The 25,929-nt window shown below is 46.7% G+C and overlaps 1 protein-coding gene across 8 annotated transcripts in view; it reads left to right on the forward strand.

The window, feature by feature from the left end:
- Positions 1–25,673, forward strand: part of DAB1 (DAB adaptor protein 1) — a 1,130,661-nt gene extending 1,104,988 nt beyond the window's left edge. For 7 of the 8 annotated variants that reach the window (XM_089656558.1, XM_089656557.1, XM_089656560.1 and 4 more), the window contains 3 exons: positions 12,009–12,136; positions 19,300–19,395; positions 24,652–25,673. In XM_089656558.1, the coding sequence (XP_089512684.1) occupies positions 12,009–12,136; positions 19,300–19,380 (209 nt within the window). In that variant the 3' untranslated portion in view covers positions 19,381–19,395; positions 24,652–25,673. The remainder of the gene's footprint in view (positions 1–12,008; positions 12,137–19,299; positions 19,396–24,651) is intronic. The other variant, XM_089656556.1, reaches the window with a different exon arrangement.
- The last annotated feature ends 256 nt before the right edge of the window (positions 25,674–25,929 follow it).

Genomic DNA, 25,929 nt, shown 5'->3' on the forward strand with positions numbered 1-25,929 from the left:
TTGCGAGACGGGGGGGTGGGTGCCATTCATCCTGAATGGAACCCCCGTGCATCTCATCCTGCAGTGCGGTGCTCTTGCAAGGCCGCACAGAAACCAATCAAAAATCTAAAAACAATCAAAAAGATCATACAGTTTCCATGCAGATGCGTTTTGATAAAGGTGCATGCGTGAAAAGCCGGCACAGCAGCCTATCCAAGTGTGTTTTATATATATATATATATCAGGAAAAATAGGTATCGAACATTTCAGCATTTTTTTATGTATATTCCCAAAGGTGCTATTGACATGACATTTTCACCACATGTCATGCAATCCATACATACAAAGAAACAAAAACAAATAAGTTCAGAAATTAAGTTGCGTGTAATAAAATGTAATGACAAAGGGAAAAAGTATTGAACACATGAAGAAAGGGAGGTGTAAAAAGGCACTGAAAGCCAAGACACCAGCTGAAATCTATCAGCAATTAGAAAGCAATCCTTTCAGTCAGTGCAATTTAATATCAGCTGGTTCAGTCTCAACTGATAGCCTATAAAAAGTTGTCTCATTACCAAGGTGTCACACAAGAGACATCTCATGATGGGTAACAGCAAATAGCTCTCTCAAGACCTTTGCAACCTTATTGTTGCAAAACATACTGATGGCATTGGTTACAGAAGGATTTATAAACTTCTGAATGTTCCAGTGAGTACTGTTGGGGCCATAATCCGGAAGTGAAAAGAACATCATTTCAGTATAAAGTAGCCACGACCAGGTGCTCCTCGCAGGTTTTCTAACAGAGGAGAATAAAGAATTAAAGAGTTTTCCAAGAGCCAAGGACCACTTGTGGAGAATGTCAAAAAGACCTGGAATTATCAGGTACAATTGCTTCAAAGAAAACAATAAGTAATGCGCTCAAACATCATGGTCTGTACGCATGCCCACCATGCAAGATTCCATTGCTGAAGAAAAAGCATGTTGAAGCTCGTTTAACATTTGCTGCAAAACATTTAGACAAGCCTGTGAAATACCGGGAGAATATTGTGGTCAGGTGAGACCAAAATGGAACTCTTTGGATGCCATAATACACACCATGTTTGCAGGTCAAATGGCACTGCACATCACCCCAAAACACCATACCAACAGTGAAGCATGGCGGTGGGAACATCATGGTGTGGGGCTGTTTTCCAGCAAACGCTTCTGGCAAACTTCATATCATTGAATGAAGGATGAAAGAAAAAATGTACCAAGACATTCTTGATAAAAAATCTGCTGCCATCTACCAGGATGATGAAGATGAAACGAGTGTGGACATTTCAGCAAGACAATGATCCCAAACACAAAGCCAAGGAAACTCTCAATTTGATTTCAAAGAAAGAAAATAAAACTGCTAGAATGGCCCAGCCAATCACCTGACTTGAATCCAACAGAAAATCTATGGAAAGAACTAAAGATCAGAGTTCATAAAAGAGGTTCAGACAGTCTGAGGCGCAACCTGGCATCGTCGGTTGGACCGAAACATGACATCCCAGACGTGTTCTATTGGATTTAGGTCAGGTGAGCGTGGGGGCCATTCAATGGTATCAATTCCTTCATCCTCCAGGAACTGCCTGCATACTCTCCCCACATGAGGCCGGGCATTGTCGTGCACCAGGAGGAACCCAGGACCCACTGCTCCAGTGTAGGGTCTGACAGTGGGTCCAAGGATTCCATCCCGATACCTAATAGCAGTCAGGGGGCCATTGTCTAGCCTGTAGAGGTCTGTGCGTCCCTCCATGGATATGCCTCCCCAGACCATTACTGACCCACCACCAAAACAGTCATGCTGAACCATGTTACAGGCAGCAGAACGTTCTCCACGGCTTCTCCAGACACTTTCACGTCTGTCACATGTGCTCAGGGTGAACCTGCTCTCATCTGTGAAAAGCACAGGGTGCCAGTGGTGGACCTGCCAATTCTGGTGTTCAATGGCAAATGGCAATCGAGCTCTATGGTACCAGGCAGTGAGCACAGGGCCCACTAGAGGACGTCGGGCTCTCAGTCCACCCTCGTGAAGTCATGCTTATCACGGATCGCACGGTCGCCGCCACCAACATGCAACAATCGCACGACCGCGACTAACAGTAATACGCCACGCCTGCGGCGTCAGACCCCAGACCTTCTCACCAAACTCGTGACCAAAGGACCGGCCGACTTAAAACCGCAGTGTGACGCGCATAACAAGGCCACACCCAGCTGCACCCTGCACAGCGATTGTCCAGCTAATGGGCTACAATCGGTGCCTGCAGCCTGAATGCGCTTGTTACTGGGTCGGGTTAATTACGCAACTAACCCTCTACTGCCACCACCACTTTTGTCGGAGACTGGGAAACTCCCGTTATCAAATATACACTATAATGATTGAAAAGTCGCCTGTCCAATACGGTCACCGCAGGCCGATTGGGCAGAGGATTAAACAAACACAGTAGCGTCTCTTCAAAGGCAGGAATTCGTGAATTGCGTAAGCGCTTAGAAACAGTTTAACACTTTCAGAAAGAAAGATTTATTACTAAAAGAGTCAAACAGGTGCAATAAAATATTTACAAAGAAAATGTAACTATATATATATATATATATATATATATGCATATAAAGGTACAGCAAAGAGATCATAGGAAGGAAATTAAAGAGTTCAGTTACTTGCCAATATGTCAATATGCCTTGGTTTGTAAGCAGATCCAAGTGCAGGGCCGGAAGGGTCTTTGATCTCCTCTGTTACGATGTTACACTCAGGAGATGTGTGTGTTCAACTTCCAGGCTTGCTAGCCTGTCCCTTTTTTAAAAATCCCTCTGAAAGGGGGGGTTGCTCTGACTACGCTGTTTTGGGAGGAGTCAGTGAGTTAAAACTAACAGCTTCATACTCCATGATATGAAACATACAGTTGACCTGAGGAATGTTCAATTAATTGCTGGTCAGTTTTATGATGTGTGGGCCTACACAGTTTTGGGTGACGAAGGTTACACTTCAGCAGACTGCCTGGCACCTGGACTCAGGATGTCTTAACCTGCTTGACCCACACCATCTGTCAGGAGATAACATTTGCCTCTCAGGAAGGGAGGGGGTAGGGAATGAGGGCTGAGGAATACTTCCACTAAAAGAAAAGGAAAAGGGGAGCTCCGCGTCCAACTCTGATGAGCTAGTTTGCTACATCTCCCCCTCAGGTGGTTGCCAGGGGGGGAACTACAAGTTCCCTCCTGACACAACCGACCTCTGTCCAGAGGTTCCTCTTGGGTCGTCCTGGTACCGCTGTACTGCGGGAGAACCGAATTCCTTTTGAATAGGAAGCCGTTCTCCCCAGCAACACTGCTGGGCCGACCAAGTGAGTGGTCATGGGTGGGTACCAGTCGGCTGTGGCTATCCGAATCCCGTGGCAACTGCCGGGGTGCCCACCTGTTCACAAAACACTTTGGCTCAGGGGTGTCATTTGCTAACATATTAATATGTAGCTTCTTGTCGAGGTAGAGAAGGAGATTTCCCTCTCCTACCTTCTTCCTCTGGCTTAGGACTACATCTGGCCTGAAGGTAGTAGCGCCTGTGGGCACCGGAACCGGATAGGCGAATTCTGGACCTCGCCTCCCAGTGGGGCCCACAGGTACCTTCATCCAAGATGGACAGTCCTCGCTACCTGCTAGCATCCAGGACACCAGTTCCTCCAGTTTCCTATCTGCTAGGTCAGTCACAGGTCTAGCTGAGCCATGATCGTCGCATCCAGGCGTCTTTCTGTAGCCAGCTGTACCCACGACTGACGTAACCTGCTTTTTGGCCTGGGGAGCAGACCAGGCCTCAACTGCCTCAGTCTCCCCACGCCCAGACCTCTGGGGGTCTCTTCTTACTGGCGGGTTCCTAAACTGAACCACTGACATGAACCTCTGACAGTTACCCTTCTCATCTGTCAGACTGGGCACGGGCGGTTGGTTCCAGACTAGTGACAGGGGCCCAAGTGGCTCTTCCGAGACAGGGCCGAGCACCGCGAGGCCCCTAAAGTGGACAACTGCACCCAGGTACACTGCGCATTGCGGGCCATTCCTGACCGCTGGAGAGGTGGTCGGTGCATTCTCAACCCTAACTAGCTTTCCCGTGGACTCAGGCAAGCCACATGGGGTAGTGAAGGCTGGCTCGTCTTGAGCTTGCTGGGTCAGAGATGGTGGCCCATGCTCCTTGCTCAGGTCCATGATGGCAAAACAGTGGGCACCTTCCGGATGCTCCTTTACCTCATGGCTCCTGGGCATGGGGTGGAACACAACCGCAGTGTTGGTATTCAGTTTTCCAAGGTTCTCAGAAAGCCTGGTCATCGTATCCTGCTTGAGGACCGTGACCACCAGGGAATCCCAGACTCTAGCTGACCCCTGGATTCCTGACTGTGCCATTCCCTTCGTCTCTATGGCCCAGTCCGCCGGCACCTTCTGAATCCAAACACCATCTACCAGAGGCCTGGCCAGCAGCTCCGGAACCCGAGCGCCAAGGGAGGGTGATTGGGTCTGGGCCCTGCCGCTCTCTCTCTGTAACCCAAGCATCAACCCCCCTTCCACTCGTAATCCAGGCATGCTGCCTCTGCCTATGACATCTGTCTGTCTGCCTGTGAACACACCTTGACAAGTAAGATTAACTGACAGGCTTTCAGGCTTCCACCCCCCTGGGGGTAGGCCATTCTTCCTGTCAGGCTTTTGTTTACCCTTCCCAGCAGGGGGGCTCAGCCCTGGACACAAGCTGAAATCTCCAAATGAATGGCTTTCCTGAGCTGCCTTCCCTGTGGGACTACAACCCTCAGTTAGCTTACCTCTGAAGGTCCTTTGGGACTCACTTTTCAGGGCTGCCTGAAGCGTGGAACTACAAGTCCCAGCCAGCTTACCTCTGAAGGTCCTTTGGGACTCACTTTTCAGGGCTGCCTGAAGTGTGGAACTACAAGTCCCTGCCAGCGGTGGTGTGCCTTCCTTAGAAGGGCAACTCACAGCTAGCGGACTTCTGAAGTTCCTTTGGGAATCGCTTTTCAGTGCTGCCTGAGGCGTGGAACTACAAGTCCCAGCCAGCTGCCTAGACCTATGCAAGGCCAACGGCTGGGCACTTATCAAGGCACAATTTTTTGAGCCTGGGCAAGGGACAGGCCTATCCAGACCATCCCTTTGCTCAGCCCCCACAGATTGTACCTCTGCCCCCGTCACAGCACTGTGGGTGACCTCCAACAGTGAAAATACATCATTTGTCTCATCATGAATATCACAATCATTGTTAGCATTACCAACCTTACCATCAACAATACTGACATTCTCAATGACATTACTGACATTACCATCAATGTTACTGACATTATTACTGACATTACTGACTTGGCTATCAATGTTACTGACATTAGTAATATCACCCCCATTGTCATCACAACGATTATCAACAGTCACGTTCATAAAGTCAATGACACATGAGTTCAATACCTCCCCAGGCAAGGGGATTTCTTCTTGTTCTCCAGCTAATGGAGAATCCTGTAGCCCCACTCCATTCCCAGCCCCCTCCCTCTGTCCATCCACCGGTGGCCCAGACATTACCCCAATATCTGTCCACAGTACCTTGGCTTGTCCAGAAAGTTCCAGGGGGCCCTTCCGGGTCTTCTCGGCAGGGGAATAATATGAAACAAGAGTGCCTAGGTCAGCACCCAACAAAACAGGTGTGGGCAGTTCACCTGAGACCCCCACTTCTCTCATCCCCCTCCCCGCACCCCAATCTAGGAATACCTTTGCACAGGGTAGGCGTGAACGGGTCCCCCCAACTCCTGTGAGGGTAAGGAACTTTCCTGGGATGAGGTTCTGTGGCTCAATCAGCTCTGGCTGGATCAAGGTGACTTCTGCCCCGGTGTCCCGGAAACCAGTTGCAGACCGGTTGCCCACAGTAATGGGCTGCAAGTTGGCGGGGGTTACCCGCATCTTCCTGCGAACGAACAGCACAGAAGAAGAGTTGGTGGCCGGCTGGCCAGATGATGTCGTCTGCTTCTGCTCAGGACACTGGGTCCTGAGATGTCCGGTTTTCCCACAGGTGAAACATCTGCGGGTGTCAGGCAGGAATGGCATGGCTCCAAGCGCTGCAGGTGTGGGCGGAGGTGAAGCTTGACTCACCGAAGTAGGAGAGGTTGCTAGGGACGATTTCCCCCCTTTCCAGCTGTTCGGAGGAGCCTTGAGAGGGTCAGGCACTCGCGTGTGGACAAAGGTATCTGCCAGGTCTGCTGCAGCTTTAGTAGATGCTGGCTCCCTCTCCAAGACGAACTGTCTGACGTCTGCTGGACAAATGTGCAAGAGTTGATCTCGGATCATGAGATCCTCCAAAGATTCGTAGGAATCAGCTTTCAGTCCCTTAGTCCACTGTCGGAATGTGGTGCGTAAGCGACTTGCCACATCCGTGTAAGAGTCCCCAGGTCCCTTCTGCATGGACCTGAACCGCTTGCAGTACACTTCCGGGGTCATCTGGTACTTCCGGATGATGGCATCTTTTAAAAGTTCATAATCATCATCTTGCCCCTCTGGCAATTCAACAAATGCGTCCAGGGCCTTGCCTCGTAGCCCTGGTGTCAGGTACCGAACCCATTGAGCTTGGGGCACATGGTACTGGCGGCACGTTTTTTCAAAGGACAGTAAGTAGGTGTCAATGTCACTGTTCTTTTCCATCACTGGAAACTTGGCTGCGCCCACGGAAAGAGTGGCATCCCTGTGATCTAGGGACCCGAGGTTCTGACCCGGTTGCTGCTGGAGCCTTGCCATCTCCATCTCGTGTCGACGATCAGCTTCCCTCTGCACCGCCTCTCTCTTAGCCGCTCTTTCAGCTTGACGTTCCTCTCTCTCAGCCACTCTTTCAGCTTGGCGTTCCGCAGTTTCTCTGTCAGCCTCTGCTTGGCGTTCCAGGAACTGCAAGTATGCCATAGGATCCATCTCCATAACACGTTTCAGGGCTTCCTGCATCTGAGAAGAGTCTCTGCTGGTTACAGGCACCACGGTGCTAGCGCACTCAGGCGGTGGTGTTTTTCGCTAACATTTGGTGATCTTCCAGTGTCAGTCTCTGTTTGCCCATCCTGTGAGCTCGTCTCTGAGCCACTGGCAATGTGGGTAACGGGAACCCCTCCATGTTCAAGTTCCCCCGAGTTCTGATTTGCTCGGATATCATACTCCACTAGATCACTAATCAAATCTTCACGAGTTTTGCGACCGACGTCCAATCCCCGTGAGGCACATTCAGCTTTCAAATCACCTTTGCTCATTTTCTCGTAATCTGCTACACCAGGCATAATTGCAAGCAAAGATAGAAGAGAAAAGTAGGAAAAGGAAGGAGCTGTTGTCTCTATATATTTATATAAAATAAAATATGCACCTCTGGTTTCTAAGGACTGTTTCCACAAAGGTTACAATCCTTCAGTGCAGAGCCAATTTTTAACACTGCACTGAAGCTCTTAATGCAATTATCCCACGTATGCTGCCAGCCAATATGTCACGGATCGCACGGTCGCCGCCACCAACATGCGACAATCGCACGACCGCGACTAACAGTAATACGTCACGCCCACGGCGTCAGACCCCAGACCTTCTCACCAAACTCGTGACCAAAGGACCGGCCGACTTAAAACCGCAGTGTGACGCGCATAACAAGGCCACACCCAGCTGCACCCTGCACAGCGATTGTCCAGCTAATGGGCTACAATCGGTGCCTGCAGCCTGAATGCGCTTGTTACTGGGTCGGGTTAATTACGCAACTAACCCTCTACTGCCACCGCCACTTTTGTCGGAGACTGGGAAACTCCCGTTATCAAATATACACTGTAATGATTGAAAAGTTACCTGTCCAATACGGTCACCGCAGGCCGATTGGGCAGAGGATTAAACAAACACAGTAGCGTCTCTTCAAAGGCAGGAATTCGTGAATTTCAAGTAAGCGCTTAGAAACAGTTTAACACTTTCAGAAAGAAAGATTTATTACTAAAAGGGTCAAACAGGTGCAATAAAATATTTACAAAGAAAATGTAACTATATATATATATATATATGCATATAAAGGTACAGCAAAGAGATCATAGGAAGGAAATTAAAGAGTTCAGTTACTTGCCAATATGCCTTGGTTTGTAAGAAGATCCAAGTGCAGGGCAGGAAGGGTCTTTGATCTCCTCTGTTACGATGTTACACTCAGGAGATTTGTGTGTTCAACTTCCAGGCTTGCTAGCCTGTCCCTTTTTTAAAAATCCCTCTGAAAGGGGGGGTTGCTCTGACTATGCTGTTTTGGGAGGAGACAGTGGGACTCTGAGTTAAAACTAACAGCTTCATACTCCATGATATGAAACATACAGTTGACCTGAAGAATGTTCAATTAATTGCTGGTCAGTTTTATGATGTGTGGGCCTACACAGTTTTGGGTGACAAAGGTTACACTTCAGCAGACTGCCTGGCACCTGGACTCAGGATGTCTTAACCTGGTTGACCCACACCATCTGTCAGGAGATAAAGTTTGCCTCTCAGGAAGGGAGGGGGTAGGGAATGAGGGCTGAGGAATACTTCCACTAAAAGAAAAGGAAAAGGGGAGCTCTGCGTCCAACTATGATGAGCTAGTTTGCTACAATGCTTACTACCCTTCCACATCGGAAGATGTCCAGCAGTGCCATCAGCACAGTACTGGTTTAGACCAGTGGGACCCAGCTACACCCATCTACTGTCCGGAGACGTCCGGTCATAAGAATTGTGGCCAAAAAACATATCTTGCAGGTTTCTTGCACGTTCGGGGCTTCATTTCTGCAAGTGGAGTTGGAGATTTGGTCAGGACGAATGGCGTCCTCAATGCTGAAAGGTCCAGATCAGGGGCGCACTAACAACTCATGGGGCCCCCAGGCAATAGGGGATCATGGAGCCCCTATGTCCTTGCCCACACTCAAAGCACACCCAAAAAACGCCTATAAAAGGTTACAGGGGCATTTCATGGGGCCCCCTACTGATCCCGGGCCCTCAGGCAGTGCCTGAGTGCTCAAATGGTCAGTCCGCCCCTGGTGCAGATACTTATCCATCATGCCATACCATTAGGGAGGCGTGTGATTGGCCCCACATGTATTCTGCAGCAGGACAATGACCCTAAACATACAGACAATGTCATTAGGAACTATCTTCAGTGTAAAGAAGAACAAGGAGTCCTGGAAGCGATGGTTTGGCCCCCACAGAGCCCTGATCTCACCATCATGGAGTCTGTCTGGGATTACATGAAGAGACAGAAGGATCTGAGGTGGCCGACATCCACAGAAAATCTGTGCTTAGTTCTCCAAGATGTTTGGAACAACCTATCTGTAGAGTTCCTTCACTGGGTGCCAGGGGCGGACTGACAACTCATGGGGCCCCCGGGCAATAGAGAATCATGGGGCCCCTGTGTCCTTGCCCACACTTAAAGCACACCCAAAAAAGCCTATAGAAGGTACCAGGGGCATTTCATGGGGCCCCCTACTGACCCCGAGTGCTTGAATGGTCAGTCCCCCCCTGCTGGGTGCAAGTCTATCTAGAAGAAGGCAAAGGGTGGTCACACCAAATATAGATTGGATTTATCTTCTGTTCATTTATTTTCCATTTTGCTAATGGATAAAAAAAAACTATTTAACATGTCTATTTCTGAAAGCTTTCTTCATTTACAGCATGTTTTCACACCTGCCTAAAACTTTTGCAAAGTGCTGCATATTGCGCCCAATAAAAGACCACATTGGAATGTTTCTTCGGTAGGGGTCCACCGCTTTATTCCAAAATATTTCTTCCGTCGCGAAACATGGCGGCATAACGAATGTGTTTGTTCCCCCCTATGAAAAATGTTCCTCAACACGTTTAGACAGCAAACAGGCGGCCCGGGAAAATTATTAGTTACAAGCCAGTGACTCCAAGAGGAATTTGATGGAGTCGGTTAAACTTCTGGCAGAGAGATCTGTAATAGAAAATGAAATATGGATTTCATAACAGTCTGTGTCCTTTTATCTATTCACTAACAAATGATTTTTTTTTGTTCTTCGGCTCCACCTCGCCGTGCCCTCCAAACATGGAACTCCGGCTCAAAGTCATTGTCGGAGACATCGTAACGCAGGCTTTAAATGGCTTGTTTCTTCCATAGGCTTTCACAATGTAGTGATTGTCTAGTTGTGAATAATGCAGGGAGGGAATATTAGTCAGTTATTTATTGCTGGGAGGAGATTCACCTTTTAATATTTGTCCTGTTAACTTCTAACGCACACTGTGAGCTTGCTGCATTAGAAGCTGCAGCAAGTCAGATAGAGCTCCGCCTTGTTTCCTGGCTGGAGGATGCCCAGCATCATCTAGATCTTTCCGTAACAGCTTTACTGTCCTTGGCCCGCCCCTTTCATTCCCATATGGAAGAAAAATATATTTGAAATATATTTTAAAAATATATTTGAAATATATTTTAAAAATATTCTTCCCAAATATATTGATATATATTTGAAATACTACAATCTTGGCCATATTCAATCTATTTCAAAATATATTTCAATAAAAAATAAATATGTATATATTCAATATATTAACGAAAAAAAAAAAAAATATATATATACATACACTGTATGTTGAAATTAGTTTTTTATATATTACAAAATATATGAAAAATATTTTTTAAAATATATATTTTTTAAATATATTCTTCAGATTTTTTTTAACATATAAAAAAGTCATTTTAACATAATTCAAATATATGTCAATATATTTGGGAAGAATATTTTTAAAATATATTTCAAATATATTTTTCTTCCATATGAGTTCATTGGATTTCAGTTCTTTTAATCCTAGAGGCTCAGCATCACACGTGGGCGTTATTTAAGGCGGTCTGCATAGAAATGCATGGGAGGGAGGAGCAGGGAAGGGGGGGAGAAGAGAGGAGCGGGAAGGAGTGAGGAAGAGAGGGAGGAGCAGGAGATCGGAGGAGCTGGAAGCAGGGCAGAACAGGAAGGGGAGAAGAGGAGGTGGGAGGAGCAAGGAGGGGAAGGGGAGGAAGGATTATCAGGGAGGAGTAAGAAGGAGCAGGAGGAGGGAGGAAGAGGAGATAGGAGCAGGGAGGAGGAAGGAGAAGCAGGAAGGCAGGAAGGGGAGGAAGGGTTATCAGGGAGGAGTAAGGAGTAGGAAGGAGGAAGGAGCAAGAAGGGGGGAGAAAGAGGAGGGAGGAGCAGGGAGGGGGAAAGAGGAGGGAGGATCAGGAAGGGGGGAGGAAGAGGGAGGAGCAGTAAGGGACAAAGAAAGAGGAGTAGGAAGGAGAAAGAAGGAGGCAGGAGCAGGAAGGGGGAAAGAGGAGGAGAGAGTAATATGAAGGGGGGGAGGAGGAAAAGGGAAGAGCAGGAAGGGAGGAAAAGGAATAGGGAGGAGCATAAAGGTGGAGGAGGAAGTGGGAGGAGCAGGAAGGGGGGAGGAAGAGGGAGGAGCAGGAAGGGTAGAAGGGAAAAAGAAAGAGGAGCACGAAGGAGCAGGAAGGGAGGAGGAGGAGGAGGAAGGAGCAGGAAGGGGGGAGGAGGAAGAGGAAGAAGCAGAATGGGAGGAGGAGGAGCAGGAAGGGGGGAGGGGGAAGGAGCAGGAAGGGGGTAGGAGGAAGAGGAAGGAGCAGGAAGGGAGGAGGAGGGATGAGTAGAAAGAGAGGAGGAAGAAGTGGGAGGAGCAGGGGACTCTAGTCAATGTATACAAAGATGGCTCCATTGGATGCTGCAAGAGAAAGGAGCCACTCTGAAGCAGGAAACCTGGGGCACAGGTCATGGCAGCAGCTTAAACTGGAATATAGGCAAGGATTAAAAGATAACAAAGCTGCACCCACAGTAAGGGATGAAATCAGCTGCTGAAAACACTCCAAATAATTGAGAGTTTAATATCACTTTAGGGCTAAGTACAGGAACAATGTTCTTGGGTTTACATACACTTTCAGCTCAAGTCCTTCCTTTAGCTGCTGCTTATTTTCATGTCTCTGGTACATCGCTGTGTCTTTCAACACTTCCAATGTCATCTCTTGCCAGCGCCCACACCAGCTCCGAGGCAGAGCTCGCCATCAAAGTCTTCAGTGTCTCACACCAGCGATCCCAACCCGGACGACATCTTTGAAGAAGGCTTTGAAAGTCCCAGCAAAAGTGTCGAACAAGATGCAGTAAGTAGCTGGAAGATATTCAAATAACAATTTTCCCCCCCGAGACAACTGAAAGCCACTAACACAAATTCTTTAAAAAGAGAGAGACTGATGGATGTAGAGACGGGTTGCTGAGAGCTACAAGCCTGTTTGATGTCTTGGAAATGGAAGTTACTATGACATTGTATTGTGTTAAAGTGGGAGGGAATGTATATCATGGCGGGGAAGGGCTTTATACAAAAAGATGAATTGATAACATTCAAAAACATAAGGGTAAGCACCTCCGAAGCTTGTAGAACCACAAGTCGGTCTTTGAATATGTTTTCTAGGCAGAGTTGACATCCTGAGACTATAACATTACAAATGAATTAAAGAGAAACGTCTTACACAGCTTAAGGGTACAAGAGATCAGAGACTTGACTCTTTTCATTAATATAATATCTGCCAATTCTGTAAAGCTTTAGAGAACATAGACTGGTGGCCTCCCAGCCGAAGATCCTTACAATCAAATGTTCCCACCAAAAAAACAGCTTTAAGTGCTGCATGTATGATAGCTACCAGCTTTGGTGACACGTCTCTGGCCCCGTCTACGCTTGGCCATTCACTCAGCCTGCAATGATCATCCATTTTGTGATTGGCCAAGCCTAAATCGGGACACTAGTGTTGGGGTCTTTTCAGGAGGCAAACTATCCCCATGAGGACCCTCTAGCTATACTCTAAGAGCTTCCCAATGAGAGGTGATAGGTTTACCCAGGAAGTGATGGTCGGTAACCAGTTGACAGTAGAGCAGGTCACCACAGGACAGGTCAATCTGAAAATAAACACCAGCACTCGTCCTTGGGCTTGTAAGTCATCCTTATTAAACAGCGGGGTACAAGTCATGAAATGTTGATGCATTTCAGCATGGAATGGCCAGGTTGATATGAGTAAGGACGAGTACCAATGTTTACTTTCAAGTTGAACAGATACAGAAGCTTTTACCACAGCACCACCCATTGCACCACTGCAGCCATCAAGTCTGGCTGGGTTGAGCACAGTGAGTTTTTTCTTGGACGCGCAGAACAGGTTAGAACTGGGAGCTGGATCTGTGGAGTAGGAATTGCGCTGGAGCACGCTGGAAGATGAAGGTCCTGGACCTCCTGAAAGTAGAAGAATCACCCCACAGGACAGAAGTTGACATGGGATCCCCCAGGGGACACAGAAGCTAAGAGCTCCTCGTTCTTGGGCTTGTAAGCCTTCCTTATTAAACATCGGGGTAAAAGTCATGAAATGTTGACGCGTTTCAGTCTGGAATGGCCATGGTTGATATGAGTAAGGCCATGAGTAAGGACGAGTACCAATGTTTACTTTTAAGTTGAACAGATACAAGAGCTTTTACCACAGCACCACCCATTGCACCACTGCAGCCATCAAGTCTGGCTGGGTTGAGCACAGTGAGTTTTTTCTTGCACGTGCAGAACAGGTTAGGACTGGGAGCAGGATCTGTGGAGTAGGAATTGCGCTGGAGCACCCTGGAAGATGAAGGTCCTGGACCTCCTGAAAGTGGAAGAATCACCCCACATGACAGAAGGTGACACGGGATCCCCCAGGGGACACAGAATCTAAGAGCTGTCTGGAATTCACCAGCGACCCCCACCCCCATGAGGGTCCTGAACCTCCCGAAAGTAAAAAGATTGCCCCATATGACAGAAGTTGATACAGTTACATATACAGTTGTGTCCAAAATTATTCAACCCCCAATGCTGTAAAGGGGTTTAGGGACTATAGTGTACATTTGGAATTGTATTCAGAATCAAATCCTACAAGGACGTTGTAACTACCCAAATGCAACTAAAATGACATCAATTGTTTATGTAATACAGTAGTAAATGGTTCTTATGTGGTTTCTTCATTGCCACAATTATTCAACCCCTTAAAGACTACCACTCTGAAGAACAGAGGTTCATACAGGTGCTTTCCATCAGGTATTGAAAACACCTGTGGATGTCACCGAGCAGCAATCAAGCATAATAAGCACCAATTAGGCAGCTTTAAAATGACTGTGATACTCAGCTCCTTCTAGACATTTACTGGTGTGGTTACAAACATGGTGAAGGCAAGAGAATGGTCCAGGAAGACAAGAGAAGAGGTGATTTCTCTTCACAGGAAGGGCAATGGCTATAAGAAGATTGCAAAGATGTTAAACATACCAAGAGACACCTTAGGAAGCATCATTCGCAAATTCAAGGCAAAGGGCACTGTTGAAACGCTACCTGGTCGTGGCAGAAAGAAGATGCTGACTTCGACTGCTGTGCGCTACCTGAAGCGTAGAGTGGAGAGAAGTCCCCGTGTGACTGCTGAGGAACTGAGAAAAGATTTGTCAGATGTGGGTACAGAAGTTTCAGCCCAGACAATAAGACGCACACTGCGTAATGAAGGCCTCCGTGCCAGAACTCCCAGGCGTACCCCCTTGCTGTCTCCAAAGAATAAGAAGAGTCGACTGCAGTATGCCAAAAGCCATGTGGACAAACCACAAAAGTTGTGGGATAGTGTTCTGTGGACTGATGAAACAAAATTAGAACTGTTTGGGCCCATGGATCAACGCTATGTTTGGAGGAGGAAGAACAAGGCCTATGATGAAAAGAACACCTTGCCTACTGTGAAGCATGGTGGAGGGTCAATCATGCTTTGGGGCTGTTTTGCTTCTGCAGGTACAGGGAAGCTTCAGCGTGTGCAAGGTACCATGAATTCTCTTCAGTACCAGGAGATATTGGATGGAAACGTGATGCAGTCCGTCACACACCTGAGGCTTGGGAGACGTTGGACCTTTCAACAGGACAATGATCCCAAGCATACCTCCAAGTCCACTAGAGCATGGTTGCAGAGGAAAGGCTGGAACATTTTGGAGTGGCCATCGCAGTCACCAGACTTAAATCCGATTGAGAACCTCTGGTGGGACTTAAAGAAAGCAGTTGCAGTGCGCAAGCCTAAGAATGTGACTGAACTGGAGGCCTTTGCCCATGAAGAATGGGCGAAGATACCCGTAGATCGCTGCAAGACACTTGTGTCAAGCTATGCTTCACGTTTAAAAGCTGTTATAACTGTAAAAGGATGCTGTACTAAGTACTAAGATTGAATGTCACTTGGGGGTTGAATAAAACTGATAATGCTGTGAGCACAGAAAAGACATTTGTGGTTATTTCATTATAACTGTTATGTTATATTTGTCTGACCTACAAGTGCCTCTTTAATGTAAATGTAAGCAAGATGACTGAATGATCAAAAGCAATGTCAAACTGGCCAAAACACTCAATTTCAGTGGGGGTTGAATAATTTTGGCCACAACTGTAGTTACATAGTTAGTCTGGCTGAAAAAAAGACAAAAGTGCATCCAGTTCAACCATTTAAAAAAAAAAAAGTTATAATCCTACACCCACAGTTGATCCAGAGGAAGGCAAAAAAAACCAGCAAAGCACGATCCAATTTGCTCCTGCAGGGAAAAAATTCCTTCCTGATCCCCCGAGAGGCAATCGGATATTCCCTGGATCACCTTTACCTATAAATGTTATATCCAGTTATATTCTGTGTATCCAAGAAAGAATCCAGGACTTTCCTACAGCAATCCACTGAGCTGACCAGAACCAACTCTTGAGGGAGTTTATGGGTCTAAGATCTAGGTGGAATTCACCACAATGAAGGTTTGGACTGTGCTGCATGCTGACCCCATATTGAGATCTATGGGTTCACCCTGCTCTAAGGGCCACGGACCTTGAGTTGGAGGTCACTGGGAGCAGTTTGGAGGACAGACCTGGTCATGGATAACCCGGAACACGCTAAAGCTCAGGAAGGGCAGCAGATGTAGATAACCAGTCAAGTCATACAACAAGTCATAAGTCAGTACACAGGAATCACCCCCGGTTCACATATTTGCGGCCGCATTTTGCGTGGGCATGAGAGCTCATTCATTTGAATTGACTCCCGTGCCCCGTGACACGCAAGGAAGAAGTCCCTGCACTTCTTTGGAAAACGCAGACGAGGTTCCCAGTTTCCAGTGCGAGCGGCGTGCCATTAGAACTAATGGCACCCACTCGTAGGTCTGCAATTCTCTGTGCGGGGGGTGCGGCTGCACGGATGTTCGTGCGGATCCGCAGCGGCACCACCAGCACATATGTGAACCTAGGGTGAATGGAGCATACAGGTTGAATATCGCAAAAGCGTAGCGGGGGCTTAAATAACCTGGAAGAAGAAGGAAGCCCCTCTGATTGGGCGTGTTGGTAACAGTGACAGGGAGATGCCGTAACTGCAATTCTCTGATTGACTGACAGCACAGGAGGAGATAGAGCTTCTGTTACAAATGGATATGGCCATGACACTTGGGTGCTGTAGAGCAGATGCAGTGCTGAATTGGGGAAGGTAAGTAGTGCTGCCAGGTCTATCAAATATGCAGCACTGACAGCAGTGGTTGGACAGATGTACAGAAGAATCTCTACTATTTGGGGAAGCTACGAAAACACTTGCTCCCTACTGATTGGAGAGCTAAAGGTCTGACCCAGCAAGAGGGTGCATCAGACCTCTGCAGAGAGACTACTGCTTCCACACAGAGAGTTCTCCTCTGCAGCATGCTAGCAGGGAACATTGTTTTGTAGGTGGACTGCGGCTGAATTGTACAAAAAAAAAAAAAAAGAAAAACCTCAAACACCTTTTGTTTTGGTGCACCTGGGATGTACTTGTACTGGGCTATAGAGCTGGGAAAAATGATAATGCCAATAGCCGGGCTCTAAAGAGACTCCATCATGACTCCATCATGAACTAAAACCCATTAGGTATAGGGCATCTGTGTAAAGAAGGGGCTAAATACTTACTTCTCCTGCACAGCTCAACTCTAGTGTTGGGCTAGATGCAGGGGCATCCCTAGGGTTGGTGTCACTCCTTCGACAATCCCCGCAGGATGGAGTCCGATCCATTATGCTCCCCAATCCGCAGATCCGATCCATCCTGCGGGGATCGTTGGCTTGCAACCTATACGGGGTTAGCTGATCTTTCAACTCCGGTCCGGTCTGCACGTGCTCGAGAAGTGATGTGAGATGGAGGAGGTTCCTGCTATGGCGGCCGCATTTCCTGGTTACAGACAAGTCCCGGATCTTGCACAGCCTTACCTAGATCAGTTAACCCCGTATAGGTTGCAAGCCGACGATCCCCGCAGGATGGATCGGATCTGCGGATCGGGGATCATAAAGAATCGGACTCCTATCCATTATGCTCAATCCGCAGATCCGATCCATCTTGTGGGGATCGTCAGCTTGCTTTAAAACTTTCCTTTTCGTGGAGCTCGTGGAGATGGTCCGGTGTCACCACGTGCGATAGGTGTCACCCCCCCGCACCCACCTAGGGACTCCACCACCCATGTGTTCAGCGAACACACAAATGGTAAGTGCATTGACAGGTCAGGTGCGATGATTTGGCCAATCACAGCACATGATGACATCACAAGGGGGCGGTGATGATCCCACCCCCTTGTGACACCATCACTGTATTTAAAAACTGTCATCGCGGCACAGTTGTCAGATGGCCAGAAGACATTATTTTTTTTTTGGGGGCAGCGATGACGGCGGGCATCGTGATTGACAATGGATCTACTTCGGGGGACATTTCTTTAATTTCTGTTTTTAATAAATGACTTCCAGGATAATTTTTTCCCTTGTTAAAGGGGGCTTCCAGATTTCGATAAGCTCACCACTTGCAGACTCCCACAACCACCGACCATAGTTGTGGGAAGGAGGCCCTTGTCCCCATCAACATGGGGGGAGCCCCCGCTGCCCCAAAGCATCCCCACATGTTGATCGCATGTGGCCTGGTATGGTTCAGGAGGAGGGGGGTACCATATACTGCATACTCATTTACATGGGGGAGCGGCAGAGCTGGGGGCCCCCTTGTTAAAAGAGGCTTCCAGTTTCCGACAGACTCCCACAGCCACCGGCCATAGTTGTGGGAAGGAGGCCCTTGTCTCCATCAACATGGGGGGAGCCCCCGCTGCCCCAAAGCATCTCCACATATTGGGGGCATGTGGTCTGGTATGGTTCAGAAGGGGGGGTACCATGTACTGCATACGAATTCAAATGGGTGAGTGGGCGGATCTGGGGGCCCCTTGTTAAAAGGGGCTTCCAGATTCCGAAAAATCTCCCCGCCCGCAGACCCCCACAACCACCAGCCCTGGTTGCAGGGAAGAGGCCCTTGTCCCCATCAACAATCGGGAAAAGGTGCATTGGGGGTAGCCCCCCCCTGCCCCAAAGCACCCCCCATGTTGAGGGCATGTGGCCTGGTATGGTTCAGGAGGCGGGGGGGACACTCGCTTGTCCTCCCCTTTCCTGATCTGCTGGACTGCATTCTTGGATAAGAGTCTGGTATAGATTCTGGGGGGGACCACATGCCATTTTTTTAAAACCTTATGGCGTGGGGGTTCCCCTCAAAATCCAAAGGGCTTTGTGTGGATGGGGGGGGACACTTTTTTGTTTTTTTAATTGCCATTGACAGCTGACACATGAAAGAATATTTTCAGTAGCTGTGCGGTATCTTACTGCATATTCAGATGTGATTTGTGAACTGTGCCCTCTGTTCGAAGTTCGTGGTCGAACTTTCGTTAGGTTCGAATGTTTGACCTCAAACCGAACAGGGGGGTGCTCGGACCATCACCACTCACATTGCAGAGAACTAGTCTACCAACCTGTATTGGGAAACCAATATTTTCAGGAGTGCCGATCTACTGGATCCCCCACAGTGGTCCCGCTGTCTGACCTCACCTCAATGTAGGTTAGAGTAGTGATGAGAAGTCAGAGGGAGGAATCAATGAGAGTGATGGAAGACCCACAAGATCGACACTCCCGGAGGTATCGGTTTTCTACAGGATTTCAGGGGGACCGCTTCTCTGCAAGTGTGTTGGTGGCAGGAGAGGTAAGTATTCAGCCTCAACTTTACAGGTATGTCCTTTGCTGAAAGAGTTTTAGTGCCCGAGTCTCTTTAAATCCTGCAACTTTTTTTTTTTGCTTTTGAAAGTGCAATTTGGTATAAAATGTTGGGGTGTCTATGGAAAAAGAATTTGCTCGCTGTCTCTTTCTAACTGACCTCGAACTTTAATTTCTTTTCTACTAAACTTTGAGCTTTTTCCAGTCTTCGGGGGAAATACCAGTTATTGTGTTCTTGTGTTCTAGCCTGACGCTCCTCATGCGTCTTCCTGCACTGACCAGGGCGAGCCCAGTGGTGATACGATAAGCCCCGAGGTCGGTAGCTAGATAGCACAGACTGGGGTAGGTACCTGTCCTTTTCTCTCTGTTCTTGCTGTTGTGTTCCATTTGCATGATTTTCTCTTCCCTCTTTCCATCGCTTTGCTAGCAGAGCTCGCAGGTATTGGTGCTGTTGTGTAATGTGACCCCTTTGTGATGTCTTTTATGCATGTCTTCAGGCTATCTGCATGGTTTGATGGAGCCTAAAACGTGAGGCTTTGATACCCAGAGAGTTGTGCAAATGAGCAAAAAGCCATTCATGTGCTTTATTTCCTAACTTGCTTTAAGTAATACCTAAATATTTTTATTTATTTATTTATGTACCGTATACACTCGAGTATAAGCCGACCCGAATATAAGCCGAGGTACCTAATTTTACCACAAAAAACTGGGAAAAACTATTGACTCGAGTATAAGCCGAGGGTGGGAATCATTGGTGTCAGTGGGAGGAATAGTGCCCCATCATTGGTGTCAGTGGGAGGAATAGTGCCCCATCATTGGTGTCAGTGGGAGGAATAGTGCCCCATCATTGGTGTCAGTGGGAGGAATAGTGCCCCATCGTTGGTGTCAGTGGGAGGAATAGTGCCCCATCATTGGTGTCAGTGGGAGGAATAGTGCCCCATCATTGGTATCAGTGGGAGGAATAGTGCCCCATCATTGGTATCACTGGGAGGAATAGTGCCCCATCATTGGTATCAGTGGGAGGAATAGTGCCCATCATTGGTGTCAGTGGGAAGAATAGTGCCCCATCGTTGGTGTCAGTGGGAGGAATAGTGCCCCATCATTAGTATCAGTGGGAAGAATAGTGCCCCATCATTGGTATCAGTGGGAGGAATAGTGCCCCATCGTTGGTGTCAGTGGGAGGAATAGTGCCCCATCATTGGTATCAGTGGGAGGAATAGTGCCCCATCGTTGGTGTCAGTGGGAGGAATAATGCCCCATCATTAGTATCAGTGGGAGGAATAGTGCCCCATCATTGGTGTCAGTGGGAGGAATAGTGCCCCATCATTGGTGTCAGTGGGAGGAATAGTGCCCCATCATTGGTGTCAGTGGGAGGAATAGTGCCCCATCGTTGGTGTCAGTGGGAGGAATAGTGCCCCATCATTAGTATCAGTGACACCAATGATGCGGCACTATTCCTCCCACTGACACCAATGACACTTGCTGACCCCTGTTGCAGTATGGTGCTGCTGCAGCCAGCATATGTGGTTGCAGCAGCACCTCTGCACTGCACACTTACCTGTCAGCTGTCCTTCACTCCGGCCTCTCCCTCACTCGATTTTCGTGGGTCCGCTCGGCTCCGCCTCCTCGCCCGTGATTGGCCGCCTGTGTACCTTTCCTGAGCTACAGTTCTGGCGGCCAATCACCAGTGAGGAGGCGGAGCCGAGCGGCAGGAGTGAGGGAGTGGCCGGAGTGACGGAAGGAGCAGCGCTTCCTGGATGGATCATCGTGGGAGCCAGGTAAGTGACAGCAGCCCTCTGCCCACCCCTGTACGCGCCCCCCTTGACGGAGCCTCGCGCCCCCCCTGCAGACGTTGACTCGAGTATAAGCCGAGGGGGGCGTTTTTCAGCACAAAAAATGTGCTGAAAAACTCGGCTTATACTCGAGTATATACGGTATTTTGTTTTTTATTATAACGATTACAGTATATTGTGTCTGATATGATTATTTCCTGCCAGCACCATCTACTGGCCATAATATGGTATTTTCCTGACTGAGCTATTTTTGGAAAAATGGCCATTGGTGGCGCTTATGACCATAGAAAAAATAATATTAAATAATGTACAACTAGTTTTCATTGCATCTGTGCACATGTTTGTTACATTCGTACAGAATTTTTTTTTTTTCATAAATAGACCCCATATGTGTCAAAAGGTGATGAGCTGAAATCTCCCCATCAAAAACCTGGAAAATGTTCTATTCTTCCAAAACTAAATAAAAAAAAAAATGACTGGAGTTGGGCCTTTAATAGCATTCTTAAAATTGTTATTCATTGGTATCTCAAAGATTATTATACCAAATGTTATGCTATATATTCCCACATGGAAGAAAAATATATTTTAAATATATTTTAAAAATATTCTTCCCAAATATATTGACATGTATTTGAAATGCTACAATTATGGCCATATTCAATATATATATATGCTGTACGTTGAAATGCGTTTTTATTTCAAAATATATGAAAAATATTTTTAAAAATACATTTTCAAATATACTGTATGTCTTTAAAAATACATTTAATCTACATTTTTGGAATGCATTTACAAATATATGTTAAAATGACTTTTTTATATGTTAAAAAAAAATCTGAAGAATATATTTAAAAAATATATATTTTTGAAAATATTTTTTATATATTTTGCATTTCAACATGCAGTATATATATATATATATATATATATATATATATATATATTTATATATATATATATATTTTTTTTTTTTTTTTAAATATATTGAATACGGGCAAAATTGTAGTATTTCAAATATATTTCAAAATATTTGGGAAGAATATTTTTTAAATATATTATACTAAGCAATCATTGGACACCCTACTGGAACCAATCACATTCCAGGGTGTCTCCTAAAGTCAAAAAGTAGTTGCTTTTGCCTGCTCAGTATGAACACTTTTAAAGCAAACTGTGGTGCAGAGAGTTTCCTAAACTGGTAAGGTCACCTCTTTCAAATGGAGAGTGGAGTCCACCACCAGCTGACCTTCTCCCATGCTCATCTCTAGGACTTTTCCAGAGCCTCTCCCATCCTCTGGAACTCTCTACTTCAATCTGTCCGGCTATCCCCTACTCTGGCAGCCTTTAAGCGATCCCTGAAAACTCATTTCTCTAGGGCAGCCTTTCTCAACCAGGGTAATCAGGCACCCTGGTGTGCCTTGAGGTTTCCTCAGGGGTGCCTTGGCAAAATGTCTACAAATTACCCAAAAATTGTATACAAGCCAGCTGGTGGAACAATCCTGGGTTTTAGTTACACAAAGTCACAGGTTTTCATTGTGCGCCATTACGACCTTCTAGCTGTTGGCGTCCTGACAACCATTAATAAGGAGGATGTCAGCTGCCTGCACAGCATCCTAGTTTGACCCTCCCCTGACCCTCTCCATCAGCACTGGGGTCACATTAGCCCAATGATGGAGAAAGACTGAAGGAGAAGAGAAACATGGGAATACTAGTCCATACCAGTGTGCAAAAGTGTATTTGCTTTGGAAGAATGAATCACCTCTAATGTTGGGTGTCCTACATGTGTGGACGTTGCTGCATTATATTAAACCATTAGAATAGTTTTTCACATTTTAGAATGGGGTGCCTCAAGACTGTCCATCATTTTAAAGGGTGCCTTGGGAATGTCTTTAATTTTAAAGGGTGCCTTGGCTGAAAAAAGGTTGAGAAACACTGCTCCAGGGAAGCCCATCAGGCCTCCGAATAGACATTTATCACTTCCATCGGCTCATCCCCCACAGTTATAATCTTTGGTACCACTTGCCCCACCCTATTAGATTGTCAGCTCTTATGAGTAGGGCCCTCTTAGTCCTCGTGTTTTGATTGTATTGTAGCTGTACTGTCTCCCTTTATATTGTAAAGTGTTGCACAATTATTGGCTCTGTATAAGTCCTGTATAATAATAATCTTTGTGAATAGTAATGATGGAAATACGTTTTCTGAATTCTCCAGTCTGTACACCAAAAACATGGCTGAATTGGGCAAACCTCAACTCATCTTTAGAACCAGTGGAGGACCTGGTTTGTGGAAGGAGACCCCTGGGCTAGTACTAAAAAGATATGTTGGGCTGCTGGGTCTAAGTTGAGATACTTCACCATTCAGATATTAATCAGAGCAGGACTGGCAGTCAGTGACCTGTGGTGGGCATTTTATAATTTCCTGCAGTCAGTTCAGACCTGCAATCACAGCATCTGGTAGAGGGAGGTCTTCTAGCACTGACTTTTCTTGTAGATCTGAGAAGTCATGTGACCAACGTCTGTTATGATCCGCCAGGTGGTGCCTCTGGCTGCCCACTTGACAGACCTACCCAAAGCGTGGAGTCTAAGTCCCGGTCTGTGCTTTCACCAGGGCCCCTGATGGTGGGGATGGACTTGTAACAGACCAGGACCAGGTCACGACCTCTGAGCAGGCCCACCAGTGGCAGAGGGAACCTCCGGGGATGTATAGGTACCGGGAGAGCCAGATGTGAGGAGGCCGGCAGGACCTAGCAGGATGGATCACGAGCAGTGGTCCCGTGGGGTAAGCGAGGTACAGAATCGGCAGGCGGAGAGTAGTCAGGTCACACGCAGGGTCAACAGGATAAGTCAGTCCGCAGATAGGTCAAACAAGCTGGGAGTCAGGAGAGGAGAAGGCAGCGTAGTCGGGACAATCCGGGTCAAACACAGGAGAAGGCAGCGTAGTCAGGACAATCCGGGTCAAACACAGGAGAAGGCAGAGTAGTCAGGGCAATCCGAGGCAAACACAGGAGAAGGCAGCGTAGTCAGGACAATCCGGGTCAAACACAGGAGAAGGCAGCGTAGTCAGGACAATCCGGGTCAAACACAGGAGAAGGCAGCGTAGTCAGGACAATCCGGGTCAAACACAGGAGAAGGCAGAGTAGTCAGGGCAATCCGGGTCAAACACAGGAGAAGGCAGCGTAGTCAGGACAATCCGGGTCAAACACAGGAGAAGGCAGCGTAGTCAGGACAATCCGGGTCAAACACAGGAGAAGGCAGCGTAGTCAGGGCAATCCGGGTCAATATCACAGGTTCAGGAATTCAGGATCACAGATAGACCTTGCGGCAATCTGTGACAGTGCAGGGCATCTTTAAATATCATGCCCTGCACTGTCATTGGCCGCCCAGAACGCGCCCCTGGCTGTCATTGGCCACCCAGGGCGCGCCCGCGGCTCCCACTGCGCATGCGCGAATTCCTGTCAGCCGCCGCCCACCGGGGCCTGGTGCTTGTATCCCGGCGCGGACTGCCGCTAGTGCGCGTGCGCCGGGGAAGGCGCCGCGGCGGTCCCTGACAACGTCATAAGCCACGAAGGAAACTGATGATGGTAGATGTGAAAAGAAGCGTCACTAAGAACCATGAATTCTGGAAACACCCACCTTTGACTATAACCACCACTCTATCCCCACCATAAAAGGCCAATCTGGTCGTAGTTGTGTCCCTAGGCCAAAGACAGCCCTTCTATGGTGGATACCTTAGTCTGTAACATAACCTCTACTTATCCCCCCCGTTTCATCGAGCCCGTCCCATAACTTTTTTCGTCTGTTGTCTACAGATCTCATCAGAAGATCCTATCTATGCTCAGATACGAAGACCTAAGTAACAGAGCTAACGAGCTTGCAGTGCTCCAAGACTAGATTGAACAACCAGCTGGCTAGCGGCACTCAATGGAGGCATTATATCAAAAGACACCTCAATGGGTTTTAGCGGTGCACCGAATGAGATTGATCCACCGGCGACGGCAGCACAAAGGAAGACAAAACAAAAACACAAGCTCTCTAACATAACTAACCAGAAAGCTTTGCAATGGAAATTAATTTTAGACTTGATTATTTTTCATCTTGCTTTTTTTTTTTTTTTTTTTATTTTGAAGGACTCTGTGGTTTACTATTTTCCAAATATTTTCACTTTTCCTTTGTAAAAAAAAAAAGACAAAAAAAAACTTTTCTCATTTTATCTTTTTATAATTCAAAACTTTATGTAGCAGATACATCACCCCGGTGGAATTTGGGACTTGAGTTTACAGTTTTGTTTTTTTTTTTCCTTTGTCAGTGTTTTCATAGTGGCGTTTGAGATCACCAAGACATCATCGAAAAGTTGTTTTATTTACTTCACAACTCCTGGCAGTTGCATTTTTTTTTTTTTTTTGGAGGGGTGAGGGTGGGACCACATTTTCTGAAACCTGGGTAATATAGAGTATCAATTGATATCATTTTTTTTATAATATTGCCTCTGACATTGAGCAAAAGGAAAGGAACCATGGACATTCAAGGTCTATTTGGTGGTAGACCATGCCACTTTACTGGATAACAGACGATACATAAACAGATTGTTATTTACAAAGAAACTTTCTAAATAAAAAAAAAAAAAATTGGGAGGTATTTTTCCTCCTCACATATCTTGCTGCTGTATGGCTATGCAGTCAAGTATTACCTACTACGTGTGCCATTTTTGAAAAAGACTTGTAATTTGCCCATCTCTGGAATATTTCCAAATTAAAATTTGGATAAAATTAAGACTTTGTTCTGGGACTATTGAGGCATGAATTTTGTTATATAAAAATCTGTGATTAAATGACTTTTCTCTTGTCTCTTTTGTACATTACAGGGGGGAAAAGTGTTTTTTTTTTTCTCTTTTTCTATTAAACAACATGACGTTAAATCCTTCAACCAGGAAAGGCTTGAAATAATTAACATAAAAATGACAGGTTTTGTAAATATGAGTTTTAAAACATTTTTTAACATTGTTATTTCGCTGTAGAAGAGAGAGAATTTATGTGGTTGAAAGGCTTCATTAACAAGATTCATATATCACATTTTTTTTTTAGGTGCAG

The sequence above is a fragment of the Staurois parvus genome, unplaced genomic scaffold, assembly GCF_062004578.1.
Source record: "Staurois parvus isolate SC_StPar_1 unplaced genomic scaffold, SC_StPar_1.0 ptg000917l, whole genome shotgun sequence".
NCBI lineage: Eukaryota > Metazoa > Chordata > Amphibia > Anura > Ranidae > Staurois > Staurois parvus.